Source organism: Lampetra planeri, chromosome 11 (genome assembly GCF_965212315.1).
Source record: "Lampetra planeri chromosome 11, kcLamPlan1.2.h2, whole genome shotgun sequence".
Taxonomy (NCBI): Eukaryota; Metazoa; Chordata; class Hyperoartia; order Petromyzontiformes; family Petromyzontidae; genus Lampetra; species Lampetra planeri.
Window position 1 is genome coordinate 7,626,497 of NC_136117.1, and position 24,117 is coordinate 7,650,613.

Sequence of the window (24,117 nt, forward strand, 5' to 3'; positions counted from 1 at the left end):
GGCTTGTGGGTCCCAGTGCTGTTGCACCGCCTGTACACTCATTTTCTACGCCATGCGAGTTAATCGATGCGTCGTCGCATTTTTATTGCACTGCCTCGTTGTAATGTATCGCGCGACTTAACGAGCCCGCCCCCCTGCCGCACCCAGCTCATCACGGCGCTGGAGGAGGACCCCGTCGCGCAGAAGATGCAGCTGTCCTACCGTCTGCAGCAGGTGGCAGCTGCCCTGGAGAACAAGGTCACAGATCTGTGAGCCCCACGGCAATCGTGCAGACTGCGACCCTTGACCCGGGGTCTCTGGGGCTCAACGTTGCTAACCCTCGCCACGACAAGTGGACCTGGACCACCCTTGTCGCTCGTGTTCTACACATCCCAAGATCGTCGATGAAATCGGCGGTTTTGCCGTCGACCCGTGCGCAAAAGCTCTGTCGGCCGTGGAAAAAAACTCGCCTAATGTGGAGCGGAGGGAAGCTGTGTACAAGTAACAGTACTGTGATTGTCCAAGTGTGAAGTGTGTGTATCGTGTGTGTGTAATGCTGTGTAGATATGTCTTAGTTTACAGAGTAATTCATTAGTTTATATTGTGTGTGCGTGTGTGGGCCCACGTGTGTGGTGTGATTAGGAAGTGGTGTCGTTGTGGTTAGCGCACTGCAGCATTTCCAGTGTTCCAGGTTCAATTTCAAGCTATGAACAACACAAGTTGGAAGTGGGAATTGAACCTGGATTTGTCCTCCCCTAGGTTAGCTGAGCCTAAAATGAGTACCTGGAGCAGTGTAATCAATAGCACTAGGGGAACAATTGAGGCTGGGAGTGCTGCTAGCTTTGCCGTCCTTAATATGTGCTCGCTAACAGCACTTGCCCCAACAGTCTAAAAGGCTAAATGGGGGATCTAGCTTGTGTGTGTGTATATGTATATATATTTAGCACCGAGGGGGTTATATATTGTGTACTTAGTGTATGTGTACCACATGCATTATATATACATATTTAAGTATATACAGTACGAGCATTCTATATACACTTCCAATTACTTTAGCAATAAATGTGCGTGTGTGTGACACTGAAACTTAATGCATTTATGTACATATGTCCTCCAAAACAGTAAGGCATAGTGCTGCAAACACACCCTTCCCTTCACCAAATACAAACGTCACTTAAGGCTGTGCTTCCACATAATGTAGGGTCCTGGCAGAAATAGCGTAAGTTAGATCTATGATTGTTCAGTATAATGCATTCCATGTTGTTGAACTACAGGAATATTCCTTTTTCCACTGGCACATCCGAGACCGCGCCATACAGAGCCAGCCTAGCACGGGTCAGGAGGCAGGCTTTTCCACTGCAGAAGCCGAGCCATGCCACTGACATGGCACGCAGTGTGTAACATGGAGACGGATGACACGCCGTGTTTGAGTTGACTTGCGCGCAGATATACATACATGCACACTGTTCAACGCTCCAAGGCTTTCGACTGCTGGATGCTATTTTATTGATTTTCTTTAAGTGGTGATGTTAGATGCATTGCACATGTCATTAGCACTGCCACCTGTGAGGGCCCTGCACTGGCTCGGCTCAGATTTGCCAGTGTAAAAGGGGTACAAGTGGTCAATCAAAACTGGGTACTAGGGCGCTTCCTCGGTTTAAGATGCTTTCTCGCAAGAATCCGAGCTTGTATTGCTGCTCATGTGTTGGATGCAATGCAGTGTAGGCACCGATGAAGAATCATAAAGCAAAATCAAAGCTTGCAGGGAGAAACTAAACGGAGATGCAATGCTGACTAAATTGCCTTATTTTTGTTGTATGATTTTAATATTCTTTTTATGGGATTTAATAAATGTTTTAAATGGTGGGACGACAGTATCGAGTTATGAAAGCAATTATAATGGAGTGGATTGCAGATGTGCAGAACTTAAGGAGGTTTAAATACCCAGCAGTAAATGGTAACGGCTGGCAATAACCAATTTAAAAATAAGCACAACCCTTTACAGGGACTCTGTCTAAACAGATGAGAACTCGAAGGCTCATTTATTATAGATAGCTAAGTATAGGGTTAAGTTTTGGATTTAAACAAAATGGTATTCGTAGTTGAGGATAATTTGTATTTCAGTAATAATTTAATGTATCTTCATGCAAAGGTGATGTTACCTAATGCTACGTAACACCACTTTGGTGGAAAATTACGTAATTTTACATTTTGGATAAAAAAAATAATTAGATCAGAACTTTTATATCTAGGCTCGATTTTGGTATTTTCCTGATTCATCCAAGATAATCTCTAGTCCAGTGAATCACGCTTGTGACTGGGCAAATTTGGCCAACGTGGCTGCCATCTCCTGGTGATTTTTAAAGGGATTTCAGGACAAACTCTCTCCGTCCTAAAACAGATAACTTTAAAGACCTTGAGCATTAATTCGCAGATTATCGTAGAATAAAAGTTAAATTTGAAAATTACCGATATCTTAATTACAAACACTCCTGTAGATGAAGCCGTGGTATCCATGTCTCCTGTGTAAAAGATACATTTGAATGGGCATTCAGGTAAAGATCAGTCATATTTCAGCCCTGCAACGTTGAGACCTCAAAACTCTATCAAAAGATTGGTAATATTGGGTTTTCAGGATTTTTTTTTCTTCTTTTGGTAAAACACTACCACTTATCCAAGTGCCTTCGCTGGTGGATTCTTTTTCAGGGCTGGTTAGGCAAAGTTAATTCTGCAATAATTAGTTTCATAAGAGAAAAACATATATATCACGTTGCTTGGAGCATTAATTGCATGCGTTTACCTCTCCAACCAACAGTAGACAAGTGGGTATGCCAGTTTGGTCAAATACGCAGACCGCTTGTGGTGGGGAGTCTGTTGTGGGTACCCCCACCTCTTCCAAGATGCCTGTCGAGTATAGAAGAGTCGGCCAAAATGGACCCATTGGCGTGGAGCTCTGGAGCATTCTCTGGTGGAGGTCCTTCTGCAAGTTGTGGTGTGAGCAAGGAATTGCGGGGCTGCACCTTTAACATTCACCCCCTTTTATAGACTCGACTATTTAGGAAAAACTCCGCATACCGCGATGTCTTCCTGCAACTGCTGTGTACGATGACCTGAAGGAAACTACATGGCAGGATCGGCACATTTCCTTCAGTGAAACCCTAAGAGGGGTGGTGGGGGGGGTGGGCAGCACACATTGGAGTTGGGGCCACTGGGAATGATTGTGGCCACGCTAATCGTCGAATCACAATCCGTTGTCTGCCTTTTCGGGTACCAACGTAATATTTACCCCTCTAGCTTGTGGTGTGTTGTAGCTTAAAGTAAAAACGCTGCTTCCAATACATATATATTCACGTTTATGTTTCCGTGTTGTGGTGTACGCAACGTACAGTCCTGTACACTCAACCCATGCCACTGCCGAGGTGGCTGGAGACTGTTTGGAAAGGGGGGCTAGTGCGGCAAAAGTCAACACATGCAGGTTCTCAAATGAAAGCGTTAGGAGGGCTACGGTGACGAAACCTTGCGTATGAGCGCAGCCCCTTTACACAGCCCCGTGGTACTGCCCTAAGTGACCAATTAAAGCACTAGGTTTGTGTACGTGTTGCACTATGCAGTCTCCCTCTATTTATGCCGCCAACTTGGTTGAAGAAACCAAGAAAGGGATTTATAGCGAAGTTAACCTTTCCCTGCGCAACATTCAGGTAAGAATACCTATTCAGGCAAGAAAGCCTAGGCTAGCAATGTTGACGAGTCCCTTATGTTTTCTTTTTTAAACCAGGATGTTTCCAATATAATAAACAATATTAAGTTCCATTCTTTTTTCTTTTGCATACGGTGTTTATTAGCAATGCTGAATGCAGTCATTTTCATCTCTGAAATATTTTTGTACATATATTTTGTATTTAAAGTAAATTGAAATTGTTTTGTTTTTATATATAATGATTTGTACAGAGAGAATAGATCCAGATAAATAAAAACGTTTTATGAGCTTTGTGAACATATAGATCCAAAGTGTCCAATAAACACATTTTGCGGCAATTCTGAAATTGTTACCGTGTGATGTTTTGATGCTTTTCAAAACCTGCATCCTCTTTCATTCGAAGATTGTATCAAGTGGTCGAGAGTTTTAAACACTTAACATTGTTGAACCTCAATGTCAATGTGTTAAACAATTTCCATATTGAGTAAACTACTTAAGTTAAAGCAATTAAGGATACGTGCCTGCTGCTAAGAGATATTGTGAGGTCCTTAGTTTATCCGAAAAAAATAAATGCCGATTGAAATATTCCTGCTGTAATTCTTCTTACTTGTGCATTTCCAGGATGCTGATAGGAACCTCTTGGAATATGGTACAGATTTGTCAGTTTTTGTTAAGGTCATTAAATACAAGTTAACTTTAATTTCTCACATTATACCCTTCACTGCAAGGTTGTATCAACAGCATTGAGACAATTGTACTTAGATGACTAATAAAGACTGAGTGGTAGCAAAAGGATGGAACCCATCAGAGCACTTCTACCAAGGAGATGGAGTAATGAATACAGCTTGTCCAGGTTCTAAGTAGATTATTACTGGACGGTGAGGTCTTTATCCAGCAATGGCTTGATATGGCTGATGATGATCTAGCTTAAAAGCCATAACTATAAGACTATCATACAAGCATTAAAAGGCTCCTCAGAGGAATCATTGCTTTCCATTATGTATTACTCATGTCCCATAACCAGGGTCCTAATTTTAAATAATTTAAATAAACGAAATACCCTTAGGTGTAGTGTGAAATTCACAAACATGTTCCACTTAAGAATGAGTGCTACACATTAGTCTTGTTCAGCATTCACCACCCGGGTTCACCAACGGAACCACACGAAAGCAAGGCGGCCACAGTATCTTGCATGGCAGTGCACTCACAAGGCAGTCCCCATCCTTCGCGAGCCACTAGGCATTGGCGGGGAGGTTTGTCCTCAGGCCCAGCAGAATCTTGACGGTGCGGGGCGACAGCTTGTAGATGCCCATCTCGTTGAGCGACTTGAAAGCCGTGTGCTGGCTCTGCTCGCCGTCGCTGAGGTCGTCGTCCTTGCCGCCCTCGTTCGCCCACGAGTTCAGCACCTCGCGAAGCAGCAGCGCGGGTCCCACGCCCAGGGTCAGCACCAGGCACGCCTCCTTCACGCTGATGGCCCCACGCAGCACGGACGAGAAACAGAAAGTTGGCATAGGGCAGAATAGATACGATTCCTCACAGATAGATTTTCTGTGATGGGCTGGCTGGCACAGTGTGGATCTCCTCAACCTTCCATTTGTGAGTCGAGTGCTCTGGTACACTGGGCCTGTGAGGCTCTGATGCACCTCTCCATAACGTATTTATAGATGTTCAAGTGACAAGCATGCGAGATGTGTTATTACCTCGCTTACATTTTTATGGGATCTTGTGAACGACGGTAAGGTGAGCTGATGCCCAAGGAGAAGGGTGATGGCTAGGCATGTTACACTGCAATGATTCTTCGACTATAAACAATACAGCTCATAATACATATCCAAAAGTGGGAATGTTAGAATTGATGATGTGCAATTTATGCAATTGATATGTTACATTTAGGCTAACTGAACAAAACTGTACAAAATAATATGGTCAAAACAACATATTTTGAATGGTATGGTGACAATTGAATCGGTGAGGGTGGTAAATTGTCACATCTAGTGGGAAATCACCTGTACGTCACAACTAGTGGGAAATCAGCTGTATGTCACAACCGTGGGAACCAGTAAAGGTTCTCATGTCACTCACTGCTTGAAGTAGTTCTCTGGCCGCTTGCAGTACTGGGCGAACAATGGGAAGAGGTTCCGCATCATGTCGAATTGCAGCTGGGCTGCTCCACCTTCGTTGAAATGGTTCGCCAAAATCACCTGCGGGGAAATGTTACGTGAAAATAAATAGTAATGAAGTCCTCAAGGCAGGCTTCGGTGAATTTTGAGAGACCCCCTTCAGGAGGGCTCTTGCCTTGCGAGAGGTTTGTTTACTTATTTGTATGTAAGATCAAACACTCAAATCCCACAAAAGGTCAGGAACCTACTTGCCATGCTCAGATTCTAGCTTCACAGATTTGATGAGGATCTACCCATCAAGGTTTTTAAGTGCTTTACCACAGGCTGGCTAATTACACTATTAGCCTGTGTATAAGACAGCCATTCATGTTCTTGAAAATGAAGGGGCCAGCTGAATGATTTCTTTATTTCGGTATTTTCCTGATTGATTCCAATTGTACTATTTATAGGCATGTCATGAGACACCCAATGTGTGAAAGAGGTGCATAATATTTCACAAGACTTCATCTAAAATATACTTCAGTTGACCCCGTATCCTGTAGACAGTTGGAGGTCACACACTACCATTAGTTTAGCTATAAGACCGTTGCATAACAACTAAACCGATAGTTTTAATTATTTAACCAGCTTAAGTCCAAAACCAAACTTCATGTTTTTTTGCGTGGTCATTAATGACCGGCTGAAACCAATTGGCTACGCTTGAGAAACCAATTTAATCAAATGTGGTTGAAACCTGGATGTGATCCCAAAATCTCAGTAGTGCCAGCTGAGTGCTGAGCCACCTGGCCACCTTAGAGGCCAAGCATTCTAAAATGCACTCTTCTCGTAGACTTTTTTTAATAACCCATTATTCTTATGATTATTAATTATTATGGTTTTGCTTTACATAAAGTCCTTCATGCAAATTGTATCTCACATTTGTTGAGGACCGACAACAGAGAAGCTGGAAAGGCAGTTGGGCGGTGAGCCAGCACCAACAATTGCCCAAGCTCTGCAGTCCCCTTCATACTATGATTCTATTGAGACCAGGTGACCAGAGTTTAAACGAGCGCAGCAAGGCAAGATGTTCGTCGTGGGCTGTGCGGACCTCCTCGTACAAGAAGATGTCGAGCTTTTCGGCCACAGCGACCCAGAGGGTGGCGAAGAGCTCCGCAGACAGCTGGCGCTCCATCTGCAGCAGGCGGTCGCGCAGGGCGACCACAAAGGGGCACGCTGTGCTCGACAGCGACATGGTCACCTGCTCCACCTGGGCCGGTAGGCTCAGCCACCTGCAGGATTGGTGATACAGCAAGTGAGACTGTGTACAACCGTGAGTCAATGATAGTGTACATGGCCAGGTTAAATCTATACAACTGTGAGGAAATTATAGGGTATTATGGACAGGTTAACCTATTCAACCATGACTGAATGATAGTGTATATGGCCAAGTTAATCTATACAACAGTGAGTGAACAAGAGGGCATATGGCCAATTTAAATTATACAGGAGTGAGCGAATGATAGGTTGTATATGGCCAGGTGCATGTATAAAACAATGAGTGAATCATCGTGAAAATGCATGGTCAATGGTGTGTCAAAAATAATTGCGAGAGCATGATTGGGTGTGTATATTAAACAGTAAGCAAAAAATATAATTAAAGACTGGATAGGGTATATGTTGTGCGTTTAGTGAGAGGTCAATACAATTCGTGTACAGCAAGGCATATATGCGAGCGGGCAATACAGTGAAGGCACACACACAGGTTTCCATGTACAATAAGGAGTGAATAGTGTGAATGACCAAGTGGTTATGTATACACTATCTTCTTGGTTCTTTCGGTAAAGTCACGTAGAAGGGAAGTAATAAAATAATAAAAATAAAACATAATAAAACAATTCTCACGACGTTTCGGCCACAACGCAAGCAGCCATCCTCAGGCGAAGAATGAAACACCCCAAGCTTGGAGCGTATATTTAAGCTGGGTTAGAGGGGGGGGAGGTGGGAAGAAGAGCGCCTAAACAAAATAATTTGCATATCAAGAGGAATTCAGCATATGGAAAATGCGTAGGAGGTGGGCGGGGGGGGTTCCAAATCAATACTATGCCCGTGCATTATGCAGGATTAGCAGCATCAAAGGGGGGGGGGGGGAAGGGGGGGAGCATTAACAAAGGAAAGGAATGTTAATAGTATGTAGCTGTAGTTACTAAACAACCACGTAAAAAACTACAGTATAAACTGCATGACAAACTAAAGTATAAACTACATAGCATCATCAGTAAACTTACTATACTCTACAATAAGCTGAGTTACTAACAGTAAGTAATACATGAAAAATTCTACGTTGTAAAAAATTATATAATATGCTTCCATCTAAACTTTATTCTCTTACATCACACGCGTCTATACCGTACTATATACTTCCATAGGCAAAACCAACATTAAATTACATACTGTATTGCTATAAACCACCCTATACCTTATACATTTTTAATATAACACTATGTATTATTCTACCCACCCTAATGTGTATCAAAATGGTTTATTACGTCCTTCCAGTGATTCCAGAATCCATCTTCTCGGTTAAAATTGTCTCTGTGTTTGTAAATGTGGATCGCCTCATGTACGAATCTCTCATGATAGCCAGATGGCTTGCAGAGAACCTCTGTCTTGGAGAAGTCAATGTCATGTGAGCCCACTGAGTTGTAACAGTGATCTGCCACGGCTGAGGTGTTTGTCCTACAGTGTTTCAGGTCAGCTTTATGTTCACGGATGCGGTCCGAGACATGTCGTTTGGTTTCCCCAATGTAACTGCTACCACAGAGGCAACTTAGTTTGTAGACACCAGGGTGTCTACAAACTAAGTTGCCTACATCTACTCGAGCAATTATATCATTAACTGGTATGTGTCTAGGTGTGACTGCAAAGTTTAGTCCTTTAGCTAAAACGGATTTCAAACCTTCAGAAATAGGACTGTTACTGCGATTAATTACGACTTTGTTAACATCTAGCTTTTCAATGTGTGGGTCCGGTTTCTTGTTTGAGAGGCGGTTGAATTTGGAAATCAAGTTGTCCTTACATTTAGTCGACATAGCGGCAGCTGAAGAGGCAGTCATTTTTTCCACATGTTCCCAATCCGATGTGGACATTGTTGCACTCAAGGATAAGTGTGATTTGTAGAGTGTCTTGTCTAACTGATCTAGTTCGGTGCGCGTAAGTCTGATTTTCTCTGAGATAAGAGCTAAGCTAGTTCTAGACAGAATTCGTTTCGCATTAGAAGAAGTTACAGCAGCAGATGTTAGTGTAAATGCGTTCGGTATTACCTTAGAGTCGCGGCATCTCTTCAGAAAGGTGAGACTCGATTAGCTGAGCCTTCTTGTCCCGGAGCTTGTTGAAGGATCTCAAAGTTATGTGGAAACCCTCCCCGTAGAGGCGGTTAAATTTCGATTTAAAGCTTTCGTGACTGCAGGGATTCATCTTCTTGGTTCTTTCGGTAAAGTCACGTAGAAGGGAAGTAATAAAATAAAATAATGAAGGTCCCCCCCTGGTGAGACACTGCTTAACCAATACATACTTCACCTGGAATGGAACCTTCTACAAGCAAATTGAGGGCACCCCAATGGGCTCCCCCTTATCTCCGGTTGTAGCCAACATCTTCATGGAGAAATTTGAGACGGACGCCATCCAGACTGCGACTCTACGCCCGACCTTATGGAAGAGGTACGTAGACGACACTTTTGTCATCTGGCCACATGGCCGGCCTGCTCTAGACCAATTTCTCGACCATATCAATTCCATACACCCAGCCATCAGATTCACCATGGAAGTCGAAAATGATGGCAAGCTACCCTTTTTGGATGTCCTAATCAAAAGGAGACCTGATGGTTCAATGAGCCACTCTGTCTACAGGAAAGCCACCCACACGGATGCTTATCTAAAACCGGATTCCCACCACCATCCATCCCAGAAGAATTCTCTCATCAAGACTCTATATCATAGAGCCCAATGCATCTCCGACCATGAACACATTTCCAGTGAACTCAAACACGTACGCCAAGCTCTTAAGGCTAATGGTTACTCCGACTACACAATCCGCAAAGCCATCACTCCAACCACCAAGAAAGATCCTGTTGAGGAGCCTTTCAAGACCATCACCTTACCCTACATTGCTGGGGTCACAAAAAAGATCTCCAAAATCCTGATTAAACACAAGATCCAGGTCCGATTCAACACAGTACATAAAATCCGTGATCTGGTACCGTCTGTAAAAGATGTGGTTCCAGACATACAGTACCCTGGTGTCTACAAACTAAGTTGCCTCTGTGGTAGCAGTTACATTGGGGAAACCAAACGACATGTCTCGGACCGCATCCGTGAACATAAAGCTGACCTGAAACACTGTAGGACAAACACCTCAGCCGTGGCAGATCACTGTTACAACTCAGTGGGCTCACATGACATTGACTTCTCCAAGACAGAGGTTCTCTGCAAGCCATCTGGCTATCATGAGAGATTCGTACATGAGGCGATCCACATTTACAAACACAGAGACAATTTTAACCGAGAAGATGGATTCTGGCTTAGCAATCACTGGAAGGACGTAATAAACCATTTTGATACACATTAGGGTGGGTAGAATAATACATAGTGTTATATTAAAAATGTATAAGGTATAGGGTGGTTTATAGCAATACAGTATGTAATTTAATGTTGGTTTTGCCTATGGAAGTATATAGTACGGTATAGACGCGTGTGATGTAAGAGAATAAAGTTTAGATGGAAGCATATTATATAATTTTTTACAACGTAGAATTTTTCATGTATTACTTACTGTTAGTAACTCAGCTTATTGTAGAGTATAGTAAGTTTACTGATGATGCTATGTAGTTTATACTTTAGTTTGTCATGCAGTTTATACTGTAGTTTTTTACGTGGTTGTTTAGTAACTACAGCTACATACTATTAACATTCCTTTCCTTTGTTAATGCTCCCCCCCTTCCCCCCCCCCCCTTTGATGCTGCTAATCCTGCATAATGCACGGGCATAGTATTGATTTGGAACCCCCCCCCGCCCACCTCCTACGCATTTTCCATATGCTGAATTCCTCTTGATATGCAAATTATTTTGTTTAGGCGCTCTTCTTCCCACCTCCCCCCCCTCTAACCCAGCTTAAATATACGCTCCAAGCTTGGGGTGTTTCATTCTTCGCCTGAGGATGGCTGCTTGCGTTGTGGCCGAAACGTCGTGAGAATTGTTTTATTATGTTTTATTTTTATTATTTTATTACTTCCCTTCTACGTGACTTTACCGAAAGAACCAAGAAGATGAATCCCTGCAGTCACGAAAGCTTTAAATCGAAATGTATACACTAGTCAACAATTGTGTCAGTGCATGATGAGGAATGTGTATAAAAATCAATGGCAATATCACCAAGAAAATGGCTTTAAATGTACTTTCTTATGCTTTTCTGTATTTTAATCAGCTGTTATTGTTAGTCGAGTGTGAAAACAATACTGAAGAGGCAAATCGGTTTAAATCCAGTGCAGCATTAAATAAAATACGTTGAAACCAAGCTTCGGCGCTCACCTCTCCCTCTTGTACAGCTGCGCTTTCTCCTTCACTTCCTTGAACATGCAGTCGCCCACCTTGGACAGCATCTCCTGCTGCAGCCGGTGCAGCAGGCGCACCGTGTCGTCGAACACGGACGCCTCCAGCGACGCCAGCTGGCCCAGCTGCAGCTCCGACATGCGTCCCCGCGCCGTCGCCCTGTCGCCCGCCTCCCTCGACACCTCCTCCAGGTAGGCCTGCTGCATCTGTAGGAAAAACTGCACGCCCCCCCCGCATCCCCGGGGGAGACCAGAACCAAAAAGCCACGGACACACGCAAAAGCGGTGAAGGGTCAACGACAAAGTGTCTCCCTGCTTCAGCACGCTAAAAACGGCACTCTTGGGCTCGGTACTGGCGGTGGCGTTATGGTTAATGCTGAAAGGGGAGGAGACGATGGGACGCACCACGTTGTCGGACCAGTCGGAGAGCACACTGGTGACGTAGGCGGCGGCGTTTAGCACGGCGCAGTAGCGCGTGCCCAGCGGAGAGTGCGCTTCTTCCTTCATGACCTGGGTCAGGCGGATGCGGAAGTCGTCCAGGAGGTCCATCTGCAGCTCGAGAAACTTGAGTTTGTGCCACATCTGGGGCAACCACTTGTAGCGGTCTGCAGAGGACAATGTGCGCCACATGGTTCCCAATGGGGTGGGAGAGTACAGAGAGGTTTAGGAAGACAGGTGGAGCGATTATCATTTGCTGCCATCTAGAAATTCACTACACCTACTGGCTCTGATTCTGATATAGAAATCCAAAATGTGCTGCACATGCTATGAGATTTGATGAAGCATGTAACAAAGCTGTAACAATGAGTTAGAATTGAACTCAACAAGGTGCACAGATAGAGTTGTGCAATTGCGATCGATTATTTACATTGCATGCAAATGATAAGCTAAAATATGTTCAGGTTTAATTTAGACAGCACAAGGGATAAAAAAGCAGACAGGAAAACAAAATGAGACAGGAAAATTAGATAAAGAACCAATACTTGAATCTGAGTGCATCCCTGAATTGTGATGTTTCATCGAATTGCAGTGGATTTGTGGAAAGGGGGTTAATCATTGTTTCACACAACTAAAACTCCTTAAATCAGGTCTTTCCGACCGATACAAGTGGGCGAGTCGGGAGTGAGATCTAGGAGCAACGTTGCAGGTGGTGACCCTGAGCCCCCCCGTCCCACCGGTTGTCACTCACCCGTGATGACCTGCAGCAAGGTCATGAACATCTCGGCACAGTCGGGCACATGTGCCTCCTCCAGCTCCCCCACGTCCTGGTACTGGCAGCTCCACGCCGCCTCCGACGACAGCATGGAGTCCACCTTCTCCAACGAGACTGCCGGCACACGGGACAACAATCACCCATGTTAAAGTGGTACGTTCCATATCCTTCAAGTAGTTGGGGGGAGTGGGCAGTGTTTCATTTTGGGGTATACCATTTTGTGGACATTACTCGTATTATCTTACATTGCTCGTCAATTTCAACTATTTAACCAACGGTTAAAAAAGCAATACTGAAACAATGTTTTTAAATATCTTTGAGTATATTATTAAGATAAAAGTTAAACTAATGTAAAAAGTTATCATTCTATTATACGATTTACTTTTATATCATTAAATAGAACCAGGAATTACTATTTTGATGACTTCTCAAGTCTAAAGCAATGCTACGTGTAACACAATAGCAAATACAAATTACATGCATGGTATGAAACTTACTACATATAAAACTCACTGAGATATTTCCAGTGCAGTGCGCCCGCCCCCCCACATTTCAATGCCACATCTCGGCACCATCGATAACTGACTGGGGCGGTGACATGACCCAGTGGGAGCACGTTCGCCACTTCATGCAAAGGTTCTCGGTTCGAATCAGGCAGACTGACCTAGTTATTACTGTGGGTGTGTTAACCATAAAAACACACCGTCTGTTTCACAGTAAATATTAAAGATCCTCCGATATCATTCAAAATGAGTAGGCCATTGTGTGCTGGTATTATCGCCCAAATCTGAAAATGTTTATAAATCATCCACAAATTACTCAATTGGAATGTCCCATGTAATATCACCCCCGACTGCAAAAGTACTGCAGACTGTCTGTGAAACATAGTGCTTTTGCAATAGCCTTGCGATATAAGAATGGCGCGATTACCAAATGTTCTAAATTATAATTCTTTCCAAATGTTTGGCTGAAATTGTGCATCTACACACACACACGGCAGTGCTATCTGCATGTAAAAACGACGCGGGTGTTTGCCACGCGACGATGGCACGTTCGTGTCTGCGTTACATTTGCGCTCAACGGCGAGCCACTTCTGGAAGCAGGCCTCCTGCGAGAGCACGTGCAGCACGCCGGGCAGCGCGGCCGGGTAGCCGTGCGCGGCGCGCACCTCCCGCTCAAACAGCAGCAGCTCGTCCACCAGGTGACAGAAGAGGGTGTCGTCGAACAGCAGGCGAGGCACGTCATGCGCCGCCTTCTCCATCACCAGCAGCATGAGCCCGCGGATGAACTCCAGCTGTGGAAGGGAGAGGAGCGTGATGTTGGCGGCTCGTGGTTCCAGTTTGGAGACAATTACAAACTCTGCGCCAGGTTTCCCTCACCTCAGCCAACTCGCGATAGATTATGACAACTTCCAACGTTTGCTTTCTCTACCACGGCGTTTCTTAAATTCGAGTCGTTGCGCCCCAACGCACAGTGTAGCTTTTGAATATTACCATCAGGTGCAAACAATGTGTAGCCGCTTCATCTGTATATTAATGATACATATTTTATTCAGAGAAACTGCACCGTGGTCGGATGGAGAATAAACAAGAACTCTGTTGATAACAAAGTGTTAATAGCAAATGAGGTGATTTTTATAACATTGGCGTGATTGCCATAAAATAGTTTGAAAGCCTCGCCACTGGAGTTTATCTATGGGACCATTTTTTAAGAATAAAAATTATGAAAGTTTTGTAGTTCCCATAACCAGCTAAAACCAAGCCAGCATGGTTCACAAACTAGGTAAGTAGGTTCGGAATGGATTCCTAACAGCGACATGACTGGGCCAAACCAGCACCAACAGGGGCATGTGACCTACTTTTAACGAGACATGTGGCATGCTTTGCAAATGGAACTAAACGTTTTTGGCAGGGCTGCCCCCGGAAGTAGTCATGACATCATGGGGTCAAATGTGAAAGACACACATGCTCAATGGTATCAATTTCAGGTCCATGTTTTTTTTTAAAGAAGATTAAAACAGGTCAGCAAACTACAAAAACATAATTGTTGTTGATAGCATAACCTAGCAGAAGAGAGGTGCAGATACGTATTTAAGACCAATCATCGTATTTCAGGGCGTGGTGGTGCACATCTGTAATCTAGTGGTGCTCTGGAAAGCGGGTTAGTGAATCACACAAACAACACTGTGAAACCTGCAGTGGCTGTGCTGTGACCAGGATAAGGGCAGTGCAATACACATTAGAAGAGGCACTAAGCAAAATGAGTAAACGACATCACATACATAAGTATATTGTTTTAAATGAGAGTACGACCCCAGAACATTGTGATAACAAATGTGATGTGGCCTAATAAGCCTGCACAATCCGTGACAAATATTGTAAAGGACAGGCAAACGTGGAGGGAGTTAACAGCCGAGCCAACAAGTGTTGCCCCAATGACCATTGCAGTTAATGGAGAGATGACGATGAGAAAATAAAGTACCGTTTTCAAGGGTCACTGCCAGAAAAGTTATCCTATTATATAGATATTTGCCATTACAAGTAAGTTCTATTCTATTCTTCCATGTGTTAATATGTTCAGGAGTTTAATGCCAATGGCGAGGTCTGATAGCCACAAGAGGGCTTCAGGAGAGAATTTGTGTAGTTTTGCTATTCCTCCATTGACGGAGCGCAGACTACAGTGGTTGACTATACGGTCCATAATTCGAGTTGCATGGCCACGGCCGCAATGTGGCTTGTCTCATGAAGGGGATGTGGCACATTGGTCTGTTCATCGATGTTCCGATGCAGTTGATGGCAGACCAGTGTCTTCAAGGAATGTCGAAGCCAGAAGGAACGATGTTTTGGTCTCAAATGAGGAGTTTAATCTGGACGTCCGCATAGTTCCACTCTGTTGATAACGAATTGCTAATAAGTGTTAATAGCAATTGAGGTGATGTTTATAACGCTGGCGTGATGGAATTAAAATGCTTTGAAAGCCTCGCCATGTGAAATATGTCATTAGTAACATATTTAATCAATGTGTAGCTGGTTTAAACTGGCCACCAGTGAAATACAAACACATGAGCATGTGCACCTTTGCATCGAGAGGGGAGTTTGCCTTGAAGAGGACGTCCTGGATGGTGGTCTCCAGGAAGTCGCTGTGGTGCGATATCCACGTCAGCACCTGTGTGAGGTACCACTCGGGCTACGTCGTCCACAACGACAACCGCAGGAAGAAAACAAAATGGCATTGGGATTAAATAATGACCGATTACTGCCTGGTTATTATATGGTATGAAGTAATGCATTGTACACATGTTAATTGTATTGTGGCAGTCTGGTGACATACAATGCACTGGTTTTATTGGGTTGCTAGTTCAGGTTTGTGGGTTCGTAGTTCTAGTTTATGGGTTCTAGTCCAAGTGTGAGGATCTCGAATCTGGTTTTGAGGTAATGTGTTTCTGCGTGTAGGGTGTTCATGGTGCAGCGTGCTGATCGACGTTGTGTTCACGTGGAGTGGACCATGAACGGCAGCTGATAAGGAAGGTGTTTTGTGATTTTTTTAAAATCAGGCTAAATATGAATTTTATAATCTGTTGAATATTTTGAACTGAGTATACATTTTATTGTTTTGTGTAACTCACATTTTATTTATGTAATGTTCACTTGTGAAGCGTGCGATATTAAATAAAGTTTGAAAAATAAAAAATACTATTAATCTGTCTAAATTTAGTTAAATGACGTAACATTCAACTTATGCTATGTAAATGTACAGCCCTATTATAAATCCGTTGCTGGATGAAGGTCTCCCCATGCTGCATGGGTTATTGGAGTTAATTTTCATACATCACCATACTTTACACAAAATAATCATTAGAATTGTTATATTGAAACCAGTCTAGAGTTTGCTTGTACAAAACCAATGCTGTTGAAATTATGCACTCAAAGGCGGCCATGGGACTGATGATTGTGTTAAAATGACTTTTATATTTTGTATGTGAAGAGACATATATAAATGAGTCATTGTCTGTTTATCTGTGACCTTGCTGGTCAGAGCAAGTTGGTGAAGGCAGGGAGAATAGATGTGGGAGCATAGATATACAGTACAAGTGGATTTTGCTGCACTGCCATCTGGAAACCACCATTCTGCCTTTAACACTGGCAAATACGAAAAGGATTGGTTTAACTGTTCAACTGACAGCAAATAGCATATTTTTATAACACCAAGCAGTATTACCATTTACCAGTTGACAACAACATTTCTGTTTCATATTAATTGTCTCTTCTGTGGCAATGGTGACACCTGTTAAGACGATTCCACATACCAATTTGGTATGACATAAGCACAAGCATTGTTTACAATGCATTCCGCGAAAGCTAAACAATCACAAATAAATGTTTTGACAAGGTAAAGATGAAACCTTTCTATTGCAACAGCATGGTGTGATTATCTTCCAATAATTGTAATACAAACTAAAACATTTCCTTTCAAAAATATTTCGTCTGTTCCTTCGTGTTTATATATATGATGTGAAGGCGTGCAAAGTAATTTACCTTGCTCAAGTCGTTGGTCTGCTTGTTGCCTTGGAAATGGTATCTAAAACGCTTCTCCAAGGGCGTGAGCATGAGCTGGAAGGGCAGGGCGATGGGTGGTATCTCTGGGAGTGCGTACTCTTCTGGCAGGCGCCTTGGCCTCGATATAACCTCGTCCCTGTGTCGGGAACATGCACAGTAGTATCAGGGGAAAGGTCGACAACGATTTCATGAAGATACGATCTGAAACATAAGAGACTTCACCTAGCGCGTGCATCCCTGGTTTATCCAAGACCAGTTTGAAGCTAAGTTAAGAGGGAAAACAAGATTTTTAAATAACTCTGAATCATGCTGCCATAACCCACTGCATTGACGTATTCTATTTATAGGCATGGTAAGGCCACTAGGGTTCTCGAGTCACTCACCCAACCGCAACCATAATATCTATATCTTATTACTGAAGCTTAAAAACCATGTCTGACAGTACAGGCCATAACCTCGGTACATAACTACAAATTACAGCTATATAGTTTTTGTATTACTTATACTGGTAATCACACCAGCTGGTAGGTCAACATAAAATCAGGCACATGGACTTATTAGCTGGCAGACATGGAGAAACCAAAAAGGCAAAAAATAATAATAACAGGTATCTACGCCCATAGATATTTAAGCAGTAAAGCGAACCAGTTGGTTAGGCATAAGATCATGCACCCATAGAAGTTAAGGCATGTGTGAATGCAGTCATGGCCATCGGTATACATAAAATTGGAGCCTTACTTTTAGACATAAGCAATTGCAAATGTAAATAAAAAGAGATAGTATGAAAGGAACACAGACGTATACATAATATGGCAAAGGAATTTTCTTCTGTGATGCAGGACACTTGAAATGTAATGTGGCGACGCTATAATTACGGGATGTGCAGCTGCAGGAGGTGACAGAAGAACGTCTCGAGGTTAGCGTGCAGCTCCTGTGTGTTGGCCCCGGGCGTGAGCGGGGTCACGAGTCCTTGGTGGGTGCTGATGAAGGGCCACTGCAGCTGCTTTAGCACCTCCTCGAAGTCACTGTGCAAAGCGCATTGAGAAACGCTCGTATAAGTTATGGGTACAGCAATGCAGATTGACATCCTCTATTAAGGCTCGCGATACTTGCACTGGATTACACACCAACATATCATTTATGGAAATTATATGTAGTTACATTTAGGCTAATGGGGCAAACAAGAAATGAGGGACAATAAAATTAGACAAATGCAAAACTAATGCTTGTATGGAATCGAGGCCTTGAATTATAAAATTCCTGGGTGAGGAAGGTAATATTGTTACACTCATAGAATACATTATCATTAAAACCCCTGAGTTGTATCATGCTTCACAATTACTGGACTGGTGCAATATCTGCAATACAATTTCATGGAAAATAATAATATAATACAATGTAATTTGACCATCTCTTTTAGCAAACGGTATAGTGGCTTAGGCCTGCGATCCAGCATTCTGTAGGCAAGGGTTGATGGATCACCCAGGTTTCTGAACCTCTCAAACCTGAGGTGCCAAAAAAATGGCAGGACAGCAAGTATTAATCTGTGTCAATATTTTAGAATTATCCTTTCCATATGCATGGCATTTATCTGGGTACAACGACTTTATTACACATACAAAACTCCAAAAAATTACAGAATATCCTAATCAAGGACCCTTGGTGAAGACAATATCCTGATAAAAAGTGAGAACATTATCATACCAAAGAACATCTAAATAGTCGAATGTATGTACAGCAGGTTCAAATTACCTACACAGGTATGACTATGTAGATCCTCATTATATACAAAGGCTGGTGAGTTATATCATGCAGCAAAGTGAACCATGACATTGATTCAATTATATAATAGCTCTGCCTCTCACTTGGTGAGCTTCTCGCGGAGGATCTTATGCCAAAAGACGAGCGTGGATCGCACGAAGCGGCGCAGGTGAGTGCAGGACGAAGGCTGCAGCACCCGGTCCAGTTCAGACATAGACACCAGTTTCTCCAGCGCCTCCCCAATGCTGTTGGTCATCAGGTGCTGCTGTATCGAGTCACTGTGCGTGTCGGCCACAATGCCATTGGCCGCAGTCAGTGTAAAAATGCACAAGCACACACATGAACAAGTCATTAATAGAACGATTTCAGTATTAGCAAGATATTTTTGTAGCTATAGATCCTGAACAGAGGCCTCATAGTTAAATTCTAGCAGAGCAGCCAGCAACTAAGAGCATATATGATTGTATATCAGATATTAACCTTTTTTTATAATCGGCAAAGCTTATAGTAACTCAGAAAAATGTTATGGGAGAGGGGTCCAATTTCAAGCACTGTGAGAAAAGAGTATGGATGAGAGGAAACCGTCATTCTGGTAGAAGTTCTGCACAATGGTCAAGACATCAAGGGGTAAAGTTCATGAGAATCAATGACTGTGGCTAACATCAGTTGTGAATGTATAATTGAACTTATAGTCGGCTCTCTACATGAACGTCGTATATGTGGTTACAAAACCCACGTCAAAGATGACATGGGGAGAATATTCATCCAGTAATGGATTGACAAGGACCGGACAAAACAATATTCTTATCACTATAGTACGTGATCTAGTGTGGTTTATTGATTGACAACACATCAGCGGCTCATCACCTAAGCTCCTCGATCTGCGAGATCCACTTGAGGTAGGACAGGTAACCCTCCAACTCGTCCACCTGCCCGATGAGCCGTGCGATTGGCTCGGCACACGGCGCAGTCTCCTCCACGTGTCGCTCCACTTCATGGGCCAGCCGCTCCCTCCGTTCTCGGAGGGCCTCCAACTCTCCCACCGCCGCCTCGGCCTCGTGCAGGGCCCGCTCCAACCGGCGTGGCACCTCCGAGCGCGCCGTCGCCACCTGCGCCAACATCCCGCACACGTTATTGATTGATCGACGGTGGGCCTACCGTGTGCAATCGTCGTCGTCATCATCAGCCACGATCGTTTTTCACTGCTGCATGAAGACCTGCTGAAAGCCGCCACCACCTGCAGAAGCATTCCACGCGGGTACACAACATTTATTGTGGTCGACAGTTGCCCAACCATGCCCCATACTTCCACATGGCACGGTTGGCTACGTACGGTGCGAAAAAAGTTCAACATACATGCATACGTGTCCGATCATTCATAGATTTGAATGCTTCCTGGGCTGTTTGACCCGAATTATAATTTTTGGGACTGAGAGAATCAAAAATAGGCTATGGTCAGCCGTCACAGCACTCGTGCTGTCAAAGCAGTGTCAATGTCAATACATTGACACTGCTGTTCGACAATGAAGTCTCCAAAACGCTATAACGGCCCAGGTGACCCAAACTTTACCGTCTTTTCTATCATCAACAAAACGTCTAACTTCTACTAACTCACACCGGACATTGTCCTGTTTACCTCACCGTGTAATACAGGACCTCATTTCGGAATCACGGTATAATGAGCACCCTGTGCCCGCTATTCTATTCGTGCGTACGATGGCAAATAAGTTTCAGTAGCAAGGTGCCAAATGTTGAGATCTGCTGCTAGCCGCGACGGAGACGGCATCAGAGACGAGAGTTCAAAGTTAATTTATTAATAGCCCTGTGAGCCATTCGGCTCTTGAATCGGGTGCAACCGCAACAAACAAAAAAATGAACAAAAAACATCTTAAAGTGAATATGTGACTAAGTGCAAACAGAAAATCCGGGTACCCGATACCCGTACCCCCTACCCGATACCCGGCTACCCGTACCCGGCCGGGTACGGGTACCCGTTTGCGACCGTGGTGCGGCCGGGTACGGGTAGACCGTGAGTCACTGGTGAGTAACCGTTTGTCACTCATTTCCCAACGTCTTGTCTCTTCTCGCAATTCAAGTTCCTAGAATCAACCCACCCGCGCCTGCAACATGGCTTCATCCCAGAGGTCGCAATCAGGTACCCGATACCCGTACCCGGCCGGGTACGGTACGGGTACGGCCGGGTACGGGTACCCGTTTGCGACCCTGGTGCGGCCGGGTACGGGTAAGGATTCAAAACCCGTTTGCGACCTCTGTGATGATGGTAGTGGGGGTTTGTCATGATTTGGCCAACCTGCTCCATGAGCTGAGCCCTCTGCGAGCCCAGGCCGCCCAGCATCTCGCCCAGGCGCTTCAGCTTCTTGGTGTCGGCGCCGAACTCGCTGTCCACAAACGCGGCGACGTGGGCGGGCATCGTGAGGCCCGAGACGGACACCAGGTCCAGGTCACGCGTCTGCTGCTCCGTAGTTACTTGGTCTCTTCCCGCCTCCACCACCACCGCCGCTGCTGCCGCCGCCTGCGTCTCAGCCATTGCCGCCGGAGTACGACCCCACGAAGGGTGACGTGTTGGTGAAGGAATCGATTCTTACGTTTAAAACGGAAACGGAATCGATTCCAATGCGGACCATGAAGGGTATATGGAGTGTCGTGGTGGAATCTAATCGTGTATGGTTGCTAATATAATCGATTCTCAACGCGCGGTTGGGCACTTGGAGATGTTTTTTTCTCACAAAGCCACGTTTTTACAAATTGAATTAGCGAATAATTTTGAATGAATGTATTGTTTTTCTCTAACGACAGGAATCAAAACGTTTGAATATCGACCAAAGCAATACACTAACCCGATGTTTCTCTGACGTATTAAACAAACCAGTTGACATGTGTGTAATTCAATGGATGTTTTTTCACTGTTTAAATAAACGCTTTAGATGCACATATCCCACATTTAAATGCTATAACCCTCTTTGTTAAGTAGTGAAAGTAACAAATGGTGATGGAAAGCCTGCTTAATTGCATTTTGAAGGCTGTTATTGTATTATTTGCTGGAGCTTTATGCAATGCATTAGAATTTGACCGTTAGAGGGCAGTATTTAGCTATTTTGTTGTGTTACTTTCAGTAGTTTTAATTTTATGTAACTATTTTTAAAATTTATTGTGGGTTTTTTGCTTTATTTTCTTTTCATTATTTTCATTGTATTATTTTTTTTCTATCTACGTGACTTTACCGTAAGAACCAAGTATATACAGTTTTGTTCTTGCGTAATGAAAGATATTCAGGAGCTAAATTCCAATGTTGAGAGGTCTGCTCGCCACGAGAGGGCTTCGCGAGCGTTCTTGCAGTTCAGCGATTGCTCCACTAACACTTGTTTACCAATATGCTGTGAAGGACCATAGCCCGAAACGTCGCATATTCTATATTCTTAAGGCAGTGTTATTGACAAATGTTTTTGTTATTTGTGCATCACTGCCAGCACACTAAGACACAATGTATACAATTAAAGGGCAGTTTGTTTTTTTGGTAAATTTAACCTCTGACTGTGCTAAATATGCTCACGATTTTGTAGTGCCTTCAAATGTGATTGCATTTAGATGCTAAGCCAAGCGAAATTTGAATGGCCATGCATTTCCATTGAGCATCGTAATTGTTTTTACATCTTGTTTACCAATGAACTGGTAATGGATTCGTCCAATGTGATTCAAATACCATCTCACTGATACATCATTGGGCTCTTAAGACTACAGTTATACTGCCAGTTTAAATTATACATAAAAAATATCGAACATTTTACACGATTTGTTTGTCAAATGTCTATTACAAAACAGCCTTGTCTCAACTGGCACTTTATTGAGTTTTCACGTTTCAATAGTTCAAGCTATGCACATGACCAAAATGCAAACACACACCTGTGCTCATGAGTCATGATTTTTAAGCGTCAACAAAGCCGTAAAGCAACACGCGAGCCAAACAACTCAAGCCGCACAAACAACAAACACGTCGTGCACTGGGCCAAGTCAAAAAGGCACGAGCCGGCCACGTGGCCACGTGGAGCCGGGAGGCCGTCGAACAGCCCCCGTGCAGTTGCCGTGACGTCACGCGGTGGGCGGGGCCTCCCGCTTCTCCCAATGCGTGACGTCACCCGAGCACACGCCCGGCACGCGGACCGTACCACATCGAGCAGGCGAGAGGGGGGCGGGGGGTGTTGTTGCGATAACGGCGCGTACCACTTTAAATATATCTCTTAAAAATTATTTTTAAAAAATTGCTAATTGGCCCGAACAAATTAGTTAACGCCGTTTATAAACGTTCGATTTTTTTTAAACTTTATTTTTGCCTTTGTTTGCTTTAATCCGGTTTGCGTTTGACCGCAGTTTAACGTGTGGACGGGGTTGGGGGGTCCGGTGAACACGTGCGCGCCACGTGCACGTGCGTTACGGTGCCAAGAGCAGGAGTTGCGCCGCACGTGCACCGACGGTTGCCCGCTCGACCAGCCCTAGCAGCCCACCCCGTCTCCTCCACGTGGGTGCCGGGCGTCCGCACATCCTAAAGGGGGCCCTTGGGACATGCCCCTTCCACTCCCCCATCCGGTCGCTTTCTCGCTCGCTCGCTCGCCCTATAAATTGTCCACCGGCACAAGAGGCGACAGCAGTGGTTAAGCCAGACTCGAGCGGTAACTGAGCGAGAGACAACGGCAGCAACAACAGCAGGGTCTTAAATACGCGAGCACGCATTTTTCTTATTCGCGGGGGTGTATGGCCACGTAGGCCTCTCTCTCTTTTTTTTTTGGTGCGCTCTTCACAACGAGTCGTCGAGGCTGTAAGGAAGGACATATCAGATTGTTTTAGTGGAAGGGTTAGAGAGAGATAGAGCTTCTTCATTTTAGCTTGACAATGCCGCGCGAGTTGACGCAGACGAGGCTACAGAAGATTTGGGTGCCATGTGGCAGCGACGCGCCGGCCAAGGAACCAATACGCCGGGGCAAGAGCGGTGAGTGCGTGCACACATTACCGCACGTGTCATTAGGCGATCCCCCCCCACAGTCTGTTAAAAGGCTATAAGGTGGGGCGATCTTTGTATCATCCACCATCTGTTCACGTGTCCATCACGAGCCACTTCTTCCATGCGCCACGTGTCCATTAATAGGCCATCGTTAACGTGCGTGATATTTCAGTCGGTGTCCCGTACGTTCATAAA

The 24,117-nt window shown here is 44.3% G+C and overlaps 3 protein-coding genes across 8 annotated transcripts in view; 2 read left to right on the forward strand and 1 right to left on the reverse strand.

Moving 5' to 3' along the window:
• Positions 1-4,014, forward strand: part of LOC144721253 (plexin-B1-like) — a 126,831-nt gene extending 122,817 nt beyond the window's left edge. For both annotated transcript variants that reach the window (XM_078598734.1, XM_078598735.1), the window contains exon 36: positions 148-4,014. In XM_078598734.1, the coding sequence (XP_078454860.1) occupies positions 148-252 (105 nt within the window). In that variant the 3' untranslated portion in view covers positions 253-4,014. The remainder of the gene's footprint in view (positions 1-147) is intronic.
• Positions 3,793-21,521, reverse strand: RINT1 (RAD50 interactor 1). 2 transcript variants are annotated; one of them, XM_078598736.1, is made up of 13 exons: positions 21,220-21,521; positions 19,776-20,017; positions 19,013-19,186; positions 18,023-18,172; positions 17,127-17,283; positions 15,667-15,777; positions 13,660-13,885; positions 12,568-12,705; positions 11,784-11,983; positions 11,359-11,597; positions 6,884-7,064; positions 5,759-5,877; positions 3,793-5,143 (listed from the first exon to the last, which is right to left on the reverse strand). In XM_078598736.1, exons 1-13 carry the CDS (start codon positions 21,454-21,456, stop codon positions 4,912-4,914), a joined length of 2,406 nt encoding a protein of 801 aa, XP_078454862.1. In that variant the 5' UTR covers positions 21,457-21,521; the 3' UTR covers positions 3,793-4,911. The 2 variants fall into 2 exon arrangements, with proteins under 2 accessions (XP_078454862.1, XP_078454863.1); XM_078598737.1 differs by lacking the exon at positions 3,793-5,143 and having other exon boundaries at positions 5,760-5,877; positions 6,894-7,064.
• A 576-nt stretch (positions 21,522-22,097) lies between these two features.
• The window catches only part of LOC144721255 (6-phosphofructo-2-kinase/fructose-2,6-bisphosphatase-like), a 35,099-nt gene continuing 33,079 nt past the window's right edge, over positions 22,098-24,117 (forward strand). For all 4 annotated transcript variants that reach the window (XR_013585871.1, XM_078598740.1, XM_078598739.1 and 1 more), the window contains exon 1: positions 22,098-23,910. Coding sequence is in view for 3 of the 4 variants with exons in the window: in XM_078598740.1 (XP_078454866.1) it covers positions 23,814-23,910 (97 nt within the window). In the remaining variant the exon portion in view is untranslated. The remainder of the gene's footprint in view (positions 23,911-24,117) is intronic.